This window comes from Saimiri boliviensis, chromosome 10 (genome assembly GCF_048565385.1).
Source record: "Saimiri boliviensis isolate mSaiBol1 chromosome 10, mSaiBol1.pri, whole genome shotgun sequence".
NCBI classification, from domain to species: Eukaryota; Metazoa; Chordata; class Mammalia; order Primates; family Cebidae; genus Saimiri; species Saimiri boliviensis.
In genome coordinates this window covers 59409220-59423860 of record NC_133458.1, presented here as the reverse complement: position 1 = coordinate 59423860, position 14641 = coordinate 59409220, and the positions used below count along the sequence as shown (strand labels likewise).

The window sequence follows — 14641 nt, the reverse complement described above, 5'->3', positions numbered from 1 at the left end:
TCCTGCTATATTCTAGCCATGCTCGCAGCTGATTAGCTGGTGCCCACTCAGATGGAGGGTGGGTCTGCCTCTCCCAACCCACTGACTAAAATCTTAATCTCCTTTGGCAGCACCCTCACAGACACACCCAGGATCAGTACTTTGCATCCTTCAATCCAGTCAAGTTGACACTCAAAATATTAACCATCACAAATAGCTTATTGTATATTTCAAAATAAATATACTCAGGAAAATATACCCTAGTTTCGAATGTCTTATTATCACTGAGTGTGTCTCCTTCTCCTGTAAATAAATATTCAAATACTAATTTTTCCCTTTACCAAAGATTTCCCTTCTTCTTTTCTTTTTACTCCTTCCTCTCTTTCGTCTTTCCTTTCTTCCATTTTTCTTAACTTTCTCCCCTTTTATGTTAATATATAAATAGATTAAAATTGTAAAATATGAAAAAAATTAATTTAAAAAATTCCATTTATCTATGTCTTTCTCATGAATTAACACTGCCTAACATTAAAATGAATGAGCAATTAGTATAACTGATGTGGACAATTTTATTGGAACCCTGAAGCCCACTTGCAAGGTATGTTTGCTATTGACTCAGCCAGGGGAAATGGCCAAGTTCAGCTGATCCTTTGCTGCTGCTGCTGCTAGTACTTTATAGAAGACTCCTGAAAGAGGTTATTGAAATTTGGAAAATTACACTATAGTCATGATTACTAATCTAAGTGTAGAAAAGATAGCAAACAAATTGCAAGTAGCTGATACTATACGTTTTAAAATTAGGTTTTGGCCTTTATTATTTTTTTCAAGGTCTGCTCTTGTGTGTTTTTCATTTATTCACTTCTTAACACATTCATTTTCCTTTGTCTTATTTTATTTTCCCATTCTTTTCTCCTCTTGGTGAACAACTATAATAATTTATGAGATGCTTGATATTTATTCATAAAATATGTAATGATTTATTTTGTATGCATGTTATTTAAATTGACATAAATGACATTGGCCAATAGGTCAGATTCTGTTTCTCACTTGTTTTTAACTTGGCAAAGACTTTAAGATGTATCCACTTTCTGGTGTTAACACCTGGTAAGGTCTGTTTCTTTCAGTCTCTGCCAAGTATTTCCATCATGAGCATTCACAAAACTCTCAATGCCTATTTTTCTTAATACCTCCACCTCCTCGCAAATACATACCCACAAAGAGAATTTTTGGTTGATAGCATGTGCATATGCTTAATATAACTACATTCTGCTAGACTGCCCTCCAGAACAGTTGCACTCATGTGCATTCTCATTAAAATAATTACATGTTTATAAATTGTAAATAAGAGGTGGTTTTATCTACTTATAGTCATGATATTCTCACATTATAGAGAGAATAAACCAGAACAACCATCAAGTAAGAATATCTCCTTGTTGAAATCAAGGTCACCAATTCTACAGTGCAATCAACACATGGCATTTTATGGTTTTCAAACTTGTCCCAATATGATGACAGTTAGGTAATATACTCTGGCTTCAATTTGCACTTTCTAATCACTAATGAATCTGGGCTTTCTTTACATACTTGCAAAGTTGTGGAACTTCCTCCTTTGTGAATCATCTTTATTTTACTAATTGCTTAGATATTTCCAATTGTTATCTAGTAGACTGTCATTTTTTATTAATTTTTATAACGTCCTAAAGTGTTAGACATGAACAAAGGTGATGAATTATATAGTGCCTACTACATATGAAGCAGTAGAAAAATACATACAGAGTGAATAAAATGGATAAACGTCATGAGCTTTTGTGTGGCATATGTTTGGATATAGAGTAATCTGTAAGATTTTTGACTAACAATAATTTTAGTCATTAAGATGTTTTCAATGTGATGGTAAATAATAAATATAGATCAAGAAAACATAACAGGAAATTTTGTATTAAGGAGCGAGGAGTAAACTTTGCCCATTTAAGGAACATGCAAAATTAAGTAATCCTAGAAGTTACAAAAGCAATTTGAGAATGTTTTGTGTTAATATTTTTAAAGTTCTAGAATTATCTTATTATTGTCTTTTCTGTGTTTAGTAGCCTATTAAGCAAGAGACTTTGCAACAAATCCTTTCATCACTGCTACATATTCAGCAAAAATTCAGACTGTCTTAATTTCCTCTTAAAAGCTATTAAAGGCCAGGTGTGGTGGCTTACACCTGTAATCCCAGCACTTTGGGGAGGCTGAGGGCAGTGGATCACTTGAGGTCAGAGGTTCAATACCAGGCTGGCCAACAGGGTGAAAAACTGTCTCTACTAAAAATATAAAAATTAGTCAGGTGTGGTGGCAGGTGCCTGTAATCCCAGCTACTCAGGAGGCTAAAGAGGGAGAATCACTTGAACCTGGCAGATAGAGGTTGCAGTGAGCTGAGATCATGCCACTGCACTCTACCTTGGGTGAAAGAGTGAGACCTTCTGTCAAAAATAATAATAATAAATAAAAAGCTATTAAAATAGCTACTTTCAAGGAACATAATTGAAGTCTCATCTGTGTACTTTCATACCTGAAATTTGTAATAATTTAAATGTAAAGAAAACATAAATGTTTACTTATAGTACCATGTAATAAATATCATAAATTCATATGTGTATTATTTTCCAGAAAAGTCTTTCTAAAACACAGTGTAAAAAGCTGTCTTGAGATTAAAAATGCTAACATTCAAACCTATTAAATGATAAAATACATTGTTGGACTTCCACAGAGCATGATTTTCAACAAATTTTTGCATGGATTTTTAAATAATTTATAGAATTTTACAATTAACTAATAGTTTTCATATATATTTGAAAGGCCATATTTAATTTTCACACCTACTAGAACCTCTTTTGAGATAAATAAGGAGTGATTTGTTATATCTGTATATCATTCATTATTTTAATATGGCTCATAGAATTTGTAGGACATTAGACAATAGAAAGGGGAATGACTATTAAACGACTACGTTCAGTGGTCAACTTCCCTATGCCGTCTCACTGCGGGCACTGAGCCAGGATAAAAGAGTTGACCTGGGCTGGGCACGGTGGCTCAAGCCTGTAATCCCAGCACTTTGGGAGGCTGAGGCGGGTGGATCACAAGGTCAAGAGATCGAGACCATCCTGGTCAACATGGTGAAACCCCGTCTCTACTAAAAATACAAAAATTAGCTGGGCATGGTGGCACATGCCTGTAATCCCAGCTACTCAAGAGGCTGAGGCAGGAGAATTGCCTGAACCTAGGAGGCGGAGGTTGCGGTGAGCCGAGATCGCGCCATTGCACTCCAGCCTGGGTAACAAGAGCGAAACTCCGTCTCAAAAAAAAAAAAAGAGTTAACCTAATCTTTTGAACTGCAGCACTGAAACAACTAGGGTAGGAAACTGAGGTGAGGGGAAAGAATTTCCATGAATGTATTGTGGCATGGAGCAGATCATGTAGGTTATGGTGTCAGGTGTTTGTCCAGGCAAAATAATTATCTGTTTTTTTGCTTTTTTTTTTTCAGAAATTTTATTAAGCATACTAGTTTTTTAGAAACATTTTTATTTTTATTTTATGGGGTAATTATGTTCTGTAAATTTGCCCTTTTATTTTGGGATGTAAAGAACGAACAGGTAAATTCAATAGAAAAGGCATTAAAATATGTGACTATTCCATTTCATAGTATGTGCTCCTGCAGAAATGTGACAATGCAATTTCTGAATTCTAACAACTTTAATTTTATTGAATTCAAAATCATCTGTTTATTAAAGTGCTCTTCCTCCTTATTAAAAAAAGGTGCTTTATTTTCCTCTTTCAGCATGCTATATTTTTCTTTCGTGGTGTTATCACTGTCTTTTACATAATTTTCTCATTTTGTGTGTACAACAGCCTGGGATTGTTGAAATAAACCTAAGGCCCATCTGAAGATAAAGTTTCCTTGGAGTAAGTTATAGAAAAGTCATTCTTGTTTGTGTTATGTGAGCCTTTTTATGGACTTCTTTTACCATTTGACTATAGTGTAAAAGCTTTTCCCTTACTTATTGCAACTGGTAATATGCTTTCTAACATATGTCATAATCATTAAAACTTTTAAAAACACAATCATGCCATGTTTAGAATGTCCCATTGAAGCCAATGATGATCAATAGGTAATTTCACATAGGCATCTGTGAAGCTCATTAAAAACCTAATGGTTCAGGCTGGGCACGGTGGCTTACACCTGTAATCCCAGGACTTTGGGAGGCTAAGGCAGACAGATCACCTGAGGTCAGGAGTTCAATACCAGCCTGGCCAACATGGTGAAACCCTATCTCTAGTAAAAATACAAAAATTAGCCGAACATGGTGGCGTGCACCTGTAATCCCAGCAACTCGAGAAGCAGAGGCAGGAGAACCTTGAGCCTGGGAGGCGGAGGTTGCGGAGAGCCGAGATTGCGCCACTGCACTCCAATCTGGGTGACAGAGTGAGATTCTGTCTCAAAAATAACAATAATAATAATAATGGTTCAACAGCATAATTTTGGTATACAGACATTTTTTCTCGAATAAAGTTGATAGTGCTCACACTTATTTCAGCACTACCTTGGATGGTTTAATCTACTATATACCCAATTCACATAGCCACGAATCAGGACAGTGTGAATCATGCCGTACATAGACCCTTCAATGATTTTGACAGCTCATATCAAATGGACCAAAGAAGCTACATGTAAAGTGTTGTAATATTAATTACGTTACACTTTTCTTTTTTTCTATGAAATTATCTTTCTAGATAGAAAAAAAAGAAATGACCTGACCAGGCCAAACCAGGCCAGCTACATAATTTGCAAAACCCATTGCAAAATTAAAATGTGGGTTCCTTGTTCAAATGTTATTAAGAATTTCAAGATGACAGCAGCAGAGCATTAAAACAAGCATAGGCCTTTCTGAGCTCAGGGTCTTATACTAGTGCACAGGTCACAGACCCATGCAGCTGCCCTTCCTGTAACATTCCTGCTATTCCTTGATTCAGGAATGTCTGGAATGCAGTGAAGAAAAAGACAGGAAGTGGCATTCTGTTTCATCCTGACAATATAGAAGCTACAACGTTTCTGAAATGGAGCTTCACAAGGAAATCCAAATGACTTTTCCACTACTCCCATTTCATTATAAAATACCAAATACATTATTCTAGTAGCTTGCTCCCCACGGGAAAACTATATTGGTGGTTGTAATTGTTTGGGGTTTTTTCCTACACAAAATTGGTTTAAGCAATATACATTCAATAATTTATTTTATGGCAGTGTGAACAGAATGCATGCGTTTGATAATATTAAATAGATTTTCAAAAGCAAAATTTTGCATGTTGTATTAAATATATTTTATGCATTCAGGTAAGTTAATGAGATCAAACTGCATAATGGTTTTGGTATCAATGTTGCAGAGAACTCTGAACTGATACTTTCTGAAATGGTGTGCTGAGTTGACTTCTAAATGCAAATAAATGTCTTTGATGCCCTATGCAGCCAGACTAGAATAGCACCCAAATGATTTTATATTCAAATTTGTCTTTTTAGGGATGCAAGTATTGGAATGGAATGGAATTCCCTTAACTTCTAAAACATATGAAGAAGTTCAGAGTATCATTAGTCAGCAAAGTGGGGAAGCAGAAATATGTGTAAGACTGTGAGTTTTTCCCCATCTTTTTGTTTCCATTTTTTGGCTATCCATGACTCTTTTAATTTAAAATTGTTAAGGTGGAACCTTTGCCAGTTAGCAAGATTTTTTGTAATTATAAAATAAAGTGAATATAAGTTTTATAGATTTCTCGTGTTTGAAATCAAAGCCTAAAGCATAGAAAGAATTCAGCTAACTTAGTTTCTGATTGTGTCAACAGCCTCTTCCCTTTCATGCTTTTATTGAAACATACTTCATTTAAATGAAAGCCTGAACCCATTTAGATTTCAAGGGTGTGTATTTAAAAATGAACTTACATGTAATTCATAAAGATTTCACCTTAAATAATCATTTTTATCAGCTCTGACTTTTAACAGCATTGCAAATATATATTGGGTTAGGAGGGTAAGCATGCTTTGGAGTTGCTTTATATCATTAACCACTTCTCATTTACCTACTGAAAACGATTAAGGGTAGTTGGAAAAAAGTGCTCTTTGTCTCAGATTTCCTCAATATCTTTCTTAATGTTTTGTTTTAATTTTTAGGGACCTCAATATGCTATCAGATTCTGAAAATCCCCAGCATCTGGAACTTCATGAGCCACCAAAAGCTGGTAGGTAAATGAAATCTAGTTTCAATTGTGAATAAAGACATAGACATAGAAGTTGTTACAGAGGCAGATGCGGTTGTAGATGAAGATATAGACATAAACATAGATATGGACAAAGTTATAGATTTTTTTACATATATATATATAATTATAGACAAAATCTAACGCATTGTAGCTATAGTTTTAACATTCTGGGAAAATACATATTTTGGTGTTAGTCCCCTTAAACAAGTTCACATAAAATCCTTGCTGCATGAGTTCACTCTTTTAATTCTTTAAATATGAATTCATCCTGTGAAAGTAATGCCTGGAGCCATTTCTTTTCGGTTTTACATAATGTTTAGAGCATACTTGATTCTTTTTAGAGTAACTGGGTTTTAAAAAAAAACTTATTCCTGAACCTTCTCATTGCCTTTTTATAAAAAACAAAAATCAACATGTAATTTCATAAGTACATGATGAGATAGATTTAACATCTTTCTTGAATGACAAATATAATCTACAAATTTGTTAGATTCATTGTAAGATTTAAAACATCACTTTTGACTGGGTGTGGTGGCTCACGCCTGTAATTCCAGCACTTTGGGAGGCTGAGGCAGGCAGATCACGAGATCAAGAGATCAAGACCATCCTGGCCAACATGGTGAAACTCCCGTCTCTACGAAAAATACAAAAATTAGCTGGATGTGATGGTGGACGCCTGTAATTCCAGCTACTTGGCAGGATGAGGCAGGAGAATCACCTGAACCTGGGAGGCAGAGGTTGCAGTGACGCGAGATTGCGCCACTGCACTCCAGCCTGGCGACAGAGTGAGACTCCATCTCAAAAAAAAAAAAAATTTCCTATGTTTAATAAATTTTTTTTGAGCACTTCCTACTCTTGCAGCCCCAATTCTAGTAATCTGGGTTGCTGCACTAAACAGAATAAACCAAGTGCTAGAGGAATTTTAATACATTTGTAAATGTAAATATACCCACTGAAATTTTCCCCTTAGAGAAAGAGCTGTGTACAATTTAAGGAAGGAAAAACTGCTAATCAAACAAATTAAGTACCGATGGATAAAACAGGATATTGCATCATTCAAACAATTCTCTATGTAAAATATTGAAAACATTTTTCTGAAGATGCAACAGAAACTTCACTCTTCCTCTGTAATTCAGTATTATGTCACTCTTCCCAGAGCCTTGTAGACTTCCTTAGCAATTGATACATAAAAGTGCGATTAAGTTAATTTCATTTTTAAAGTTGAGCTTATTTTATAGGTAATGTTTCACCTTTGTCACCTGGGGCGCACATAGTTCCATGGTATTAAGTACCTATGAAATGGAGAAGTACGTAAATCTATTTCATTTTCTTGTAGTGGATAAGGCGAAATCCCCAGGGGTTGATCCTAAGCAGTTGGCAGCGGAACTCCAGAAGGTTTCACTACAGCAGTCACCACTGGTCCTGTCGTCTGTTGTTGAAAAAGGATCTCATGTTCATTCAGGTCCTACATCAGCAGGATCCAGTTCTGTTCCCAGCCCTGGGCAGCCAGGGTCCCCCTCCGTGAGCAAAAAGAAGCACGGCAGCAGCAAGGTGAGGAGTGTTGTGCGTGACCTCCGACTCATTTACTTTCCAGTTCTTTGTTCAGACCATAGATAAAAAGTAAAATAGGCCGGGCGCGGTGGCTCAAGCCTGTAATCCCAGCACTTTGGGAGGCCGAGGCGGGTGGATCACGAGGTCAAGAGATCGAGACCATCCTGGTCAACATGGTGAAACCCCGTCTCTACTAAAAATACAAAAAAAATTAGCTGGGCATGGTGGTGGGTGCCTGTAATCCCAGCTACTCAGGAGGCTGAGGCAGGAGAATTGCCTGAGCCCAGGAGGCGGAGGTTGCGGTGAGCCGAGATCGCGCCATTGCACTCCAGCCTGGGTAACAAGAGCGAAACTCCGTCTCAAAAAAAAAAAAAAAAAAAAAAAAAAAAAAAAAGTAAAATAGCATTTTCCAAAGTATTTTTCTTATGATTTCTCATTTCCAGATGATCTATCAAATTAAGAAACTTTTTTTCTCTTCTGAGTACAAAACTGATCCAGATGTATTGAGATGATGTATTTCTACATCTCTTAAAATATTTCCATAGTTATGAGGAACTTGAAAAATGTGTCTGATACTTCATATTTTCTAGTTCTCTTTGTTGTTGCATGAATCTGAGCTTTGTATATAGAGTATTAGCTTTGCATCTTTTTGGAAACACAAGATACATATTACATTAGATTTTATAATTTAAGTAAAAAGTAAAAAGGGCACAGCAATAAAGAAAATTTAAGATAATAACAAACAAGGAAAACCAGTAACATGTTATCACCACTTTAAACTTTATCCTCAATTCCCTATTAAGAATTTTTTTATTGATGCAAGTCTTCATTCAAAACAAATTCTTCCAATACTATTGTTTCAAAGTGCTGGGGAATTTAAAAAGAACATAAAATTATTTTTTAACCTTGTAAAAAGCAGAGGAAATGTAGACAATTTATAATTTCCCTCATAGATTTGATTCTTAATTAAAAACTATCCCTGTGGTTGATACATACATGGGGGGGGTGTCCTTTTTTAAAACATGAATAAAGGTTTGTCTTTGTGTGGTGAGATACATGGGAAGAACAGGCTGTATATGCGTAGGTCAAGTGACCAGACATCAAAAAATAAAGTTTGTTTTTTAGCTATAAAAATACAGCAGATGTCACCGAAAAAAAAATCCATTTATTCAGAAGCAAACAACAAAGCAGGTTGACCCTAATCATTGCATCATAAAATGATTTGTTTGAAACTAAATATAGAAAAGCTTCATAAACAAAGTTATTTCAAGGGCTGTTAGACTAAATTTTAAAGTAAGTTTTAACACAACTACATTTTACCATAAGCAATTATGTGCTAATTTTGTATAATTACCTTAGAGAGGCTCTATTTTGATAATCATTTAAAAATAATTCATAAACTAGCCAACTAAAATACTAACGTAATTAATACTAAATTCTGTTTCATAGATATTTCTGTTATAAAAACATAATTTGAACATGTTTGAAGACAACTTTTTAAATTAAGCAGTTAACCTCATGCAATATAGCTTATATTTTTAAATTTTAAATTATTTTTAATTAGCAAATAAAACATATATGTTTATACTGTACAGCATGATTTTTTTATTAGTTTTTTTAAATTATACTTTAAATTCTGGGGTACAAGTGCAGATCATGCAGGATTGTTACATAGATATACACATGCCATGGTGGTTTGCTGCATCCATTCCCTCCATCATCTACATTAGGTATTTCTCTTAATGTTATCCCTCCCCATTCCCCTCACTATCCCTCCCCTAGCTCCCCCACCCCCCAACATCCCAGTGTGTGATGTTCTCCTCCCTATGTCCATGTGTTCTCATTGTTCAACATCCAGTTACGAGTGAGAACATTCGGTGTTTGGTTTTCTGTTCTTGTGTCAGTTTGCTGAGAATAATGGTTTCCAGATTCATCCATGTCCCTGTGGCTGGAGGTGATGGCTTACGCCTGTAGTCCCAGCATTCTGGGATTACAAAGCAGGCAAAGCACTTGAAGCCAGGAGTTTGAGATCACCCTAACCAACACAGTGAAACCCCATCCCTACCAAAAAATACAAAAATTAGCCAGGCATGGTAGCATGCGCCTGTAGTCCCAGCTACTCAGGAGGCTGAAGTGGGAGCATCACTTGAACATGGGAGGCAGAGGTTGCAGTGAGCAGAGATCACACTACTATACTCACTCTAGTCTAGGTGACAGAGTGAGACTCTATCTCCAAAAAAAAAAAAAAAAAGCAAGCTAACACACAGAAATATTCTAAGAATTACAATTAAAAAAAAAAAAAAAGAAACATGAATACATTGTGGAATGGCTAAATTGAGCTAATTAACATGGATTATCTCACTTGTTTTTTGTGGTGAAAACACTTGAAATCTACTCTTCATTCCTCAGAAGTATTTGGCTTAAAAAAATCTTTTAAATCTACTCGTTTCACAGTTTTTAAGAATATAATGCATTTACTAATAACTGTAGTCACCATGTTGCACAACAGATCTTTTGAACTTCCTCCTAAGAGAAGTTTTGTATCCTTTGACCATTATTCCAATCCTTCCTTTCTCTTAGCCCCTGGTAACTACCATTCTTCTCTATGCTTCTATAAGTTCAACTTTGTTAGATTCCACATATGAGTGAGATAGTACGGCATTTATCTCTCTGTGCATGAATTATTCCACTTAACATAATATCCTTCAGATTTATCCATGTTATTACAAATGACAGGACATCCTTGTTTTTTAAGGCTAAATAGCATTCTGTTGTGTATATGTAACATATTTTCTTTACCTAATCATCTGCTGATAGACACTTAGGTTGATACTCTATCTTGACTATTGCGAATAATGTTGCAGAGTGTTGGTATCTCTGACATACTGATCTCATTTCCTTTGGATACGTGCTCAGCAGTAAGATCACTGGATTATATGGTAGCTCTATTTTTAATTTTTTTTGAGGAACCTCCATACTGTTTTCCATAATGCATATATCAATTTACATTCCCACCAGCAGTGTGCAAGGGTTCCCTTTCTCCGCTTTCTCATCAGCACACACTCTTTTTTCTTTAGGATAACAGCCATTTTGGCTGAAAGGAGTTGATATCTCATTGTGGTTTTAATTTGTATTTTTCCGATGATTAATGATATTGATGTTTTATATACCTCTTGGTCATTTGTGTCTTCTTTTGAGAAATGTCTATTCCAATTCTCTGCCCATTTTTAATTCACATTATTTGTTTCTCTGCTATTGAATTGTTTGGCTTTTTATATATTTTGGATATTAACACCTTGTCAGATGTATGGTTTGCAAATATTTTCTCACATTCTATAGGTTGTCTCTTCACTCTGTTGATCGAAACAATCAGCAGAAGCTGATTGGGTATGCACCTTTTTAGTTTCTTGTACTTCTGGTTTTTTTTTTTATTTTTGTTTCTGTTGCCTGTGCTTTGGGCGTCATCTTCAAATAATCTTTGCTCAAACCAATGTCATAAAGCTTTTCCCTCATGTTTCTCTCTAATAATTTAAAATTTCAGGTGGTATATTTAAATTTTTAATCTATTTTGAGATGTTTCTTGTATGTGATGTGAGATAAAGGTCTAATTTTATTTCTTTGTATGTAGATGTCCAGTTTTCCCAGTACCACATATTAAGGAAACTATCCTTTGCCCATTATGTGTTCTTAACATCTTTGTTGAAAGTCAATCGACTGCAAATGAATGTATTTATTTGGGGTTTATCTATTGTGTTCCATTCTATATGTCTGTCTGTTTTTAGACCATACCATGCTGCTTTGATTACTGTAGCTTTGTAGTACATTTTGAAATCAAATAGCATAATTCCTCTGGCTTTGTTTTTTTAGCTCAAGATTGCTTTGGCTATAGGATCTTTTGTGGTTCTAAATGAATTTTAGGATTGATTTATTAGTTCAAAGATTCCAAAGAAATTTTTATAGAGAGTGCATTTGAATCTGCATATCATGTGGGGTAGTATGGACGTTTTAAGAACATTATTATTTCCAATCCATAAACATGGAATAGCTTTACATTTATTTGTCTTCTTCAATTTCTTTTATCAATGTTTTAGAGTTTTTAGTGCAAAGACATTTGCCTTCTTGTTTAAATTTATTAAGTATTTTACTTCCTATAGCTACTTTAAATGATATCTTCTTCATTTCATTTTCAGATCATTTGCTGTTAGTGTAGAAAATGCTACAGATTTTTTATATTTATTTTGTATCTTGAAACTTTACTGAATTTGTTTATTAGCTTTACAGTATTTTGATGAGTCTTTAGGGTTTTTTGTATATAAGATCATGTCATCTGCAAACAAGCACAATTTTACCTCTTTTTCTTTCCAATTTGGATGCTTTTTGTTTCTTTCTCTTGCCTAATTGCTCTGGCTAGGATTTGTAGTACTGTGTTGAGTAGATGCATATATTTTTCATGTTCTCAGATTTTTCATACGTTTAGTAGTTGTTTAAGCACTACTTGTTAGGTACTGTGGTAAGGGGTGGGACACAAGATAAATCCAAGAGTCTTAACCTCAAACATAAAACTAAAAGATTTTGAACTTCAGAGATTTTTATCATGTTAGCTATAAGACAAAAATCTTGTGTTTTATTTTACTCTTAAACCCTCTTTTTGGTCAATCTTAGTCATTGGGTGCCTTACAGCATAATTTTTATGCTTTTTATTTCCAATTTTATTTTTAACTCCTGAGTTATAGACTAATATTTCCAATTGTTTTCTTAATAGCTTCACCTGGAAGTTCTTAAGATGTGACAAATAACTGCTGTAAACTTATTTAACTCTATTGGTACTAACACTAATCAAATATGATTTTTTAGATTATATATATATAACATATCTATATTTTTAATAGAAAAATTATAGTCAGTTGATGCTAACACTCCTGAAGAGAGGGTATTACCTATTCAACTTTATATATATATATATATATATATATATATATATATATATATATACACACACACACACACATATACATATATATATACACACACATATATATAAATATGCATATATACACACACACTCACATATGTATATTTGGTTTATCTTCAACATTTGGCAAGTGCAATTACTTCTTGAAACATTTTTGCTGAATAAATGAATGAATTCAATGATATTTCTTGACCCATCAACTTTTAGTATGCATAAAAGTCAAAACTTTTTAAAATTTTTCTCCAAATCCTGCAATGTTAAAAAATTTTTATTGAGAGATTATTAAAAACATTTAGTGATTGTCTGAAGCTTGCATATCCTAGAATCAGGTAACATATGTCCAAATATATCATACATTCTTCAGATAATTTAAAGAATTATAGTTTTAATTGTGTTTCATTAGATATGAGATTAACAATATTTAATTATAACATTTATTAATGTAATGAATATACTAAATCTAAAATATTTAAATTAAAATTAGCATGATTATACATTTAGAGTTTACAACACAAATGTTAAACATTTTACATATTATTCATTAGTAATTAATTCATTGATAATATTCTAATTTAAATGATTACTTTTGAGTATATGTAGATAAAATATGAGTATACATTAAATAAATTATATTTTGGGGGGAATATGTGTAAGATATTGAATTAACAGAATGTTTAATTACCTTGACTTTATGATAAAATACATACATAAAAATATAACTATTTCAAATAATGAATTTGTTTAAACTAATTTTTTACTTAATTCTTTACCATATTAATTGGTTTAAACTAATTAATAAATTTTTGTCTTCTAAATTATCAGTTTTCTGCCTGAAGCAGTTTTGTATCTAATATTTTGATCAGGTTTTCTTCATTCTACCTTTAAAGTCTTAATAATTTCCTCCAAGTTATGGGATAAATAATTTAATTAAAGTACTTATTAGTTTTGCTAGTTCTGGTGAAATAGATCGTTGGTTTCCCAAAGGCTGGTGACCATAACAGTAATTTTTTCATGGTACCCTTAGGAACAAAAAAATACCTAAGACAATTCTGTTAAGTAATTTTGTTCTAACAACTGTATAAGTATTTATATCCTAACATCAAAACTTACTAATATTATTTGAAAAATAATACACATAAAATTAAATAAAATACATTCTTTTACTCCATTGTTAACAACTACATTAACATATCATATCAATATGAAATGCATGCATTGTCAGCGCTGCCCAACTTCTCAAACCATGAGTCAAATTAGATATTAACATTCACATACCTGTTCCTCATCACTAATCTCACTAGTTTTCTTGCAGCACATTTTTTTTAATCACGGTAATCAACCAAAAGCAGCCTCACAACGATAAAACATATTGAAAACAAAGTAGTTGGCTCTAATCTTGAAATGTGACTAAACTGAACTGGTAGTTAGCACAGTGTTCAACAGACGTGCTCTTTTACCCTCATAATTTAAAACATCTCACTGTGTTCAGCACCCCAGGACAACTAAAATTGGATTCATAAGTCATGCCTTAAGATGCAAAAATATCTGATTTGAGGAAGCTCCTAATCTTGAATTAAGATAGAAATAAGAAGCATTCCATAATGTGTATATACTTCAAAACATGTACACAATAAATACATACAATTTTATCTCACAATTTAAAAAGGAAAAAAAGCCAAGAGACATAAGGGAACTCTTGGAAGTGATATATTTATTACCGTAATTGTATTGATGTTAACATGAATGTATTCGTAAGTCAAAGCTCTTCAAATTTTATATTTTAATTATATTAAGTTTCTTGTATATCCATTATACCTCAATAAACCTGGAAAAGAAAATTTTATATATAAA

General features: G+C 33.5%; 1 protein-coding gene across 9 annotated transcripts in view; it reads left to right on the top strand.

Annotated features, from left to right (window-relative positions):
* PCLO (piccolo presynaptic cytomatrix protein) overlaps positions 1-14641 on the top strand; it is a 412268-nt gene that overhangs the window by 309012 nt on the left and 88615 nt on the right. For 7 of the 9 annotated variants that reach the window (XM_074379337.1, XM_074379336.1, XM_074379334.1 and 4 more), the window contains exons 11-13: positions 5534-5642; positions 6179-6246; positions 7604-7818. In XM_074379337.1, the coding sequence (XP_074235438.1) occupies positions 5534-5642; positions 6179-6246; positions 7604-7818 (392 nt within the window). Of the gene's footprint in view, positions 1-3867; positions 3910-5533; positions 5643-6178; positions 6247-7603; positions 7819-14641 lie in introns of those variants that run through there. The other 2 variants (XM_074379340.1, XM_074379339.1) reach the window with 2 other exon arrangements.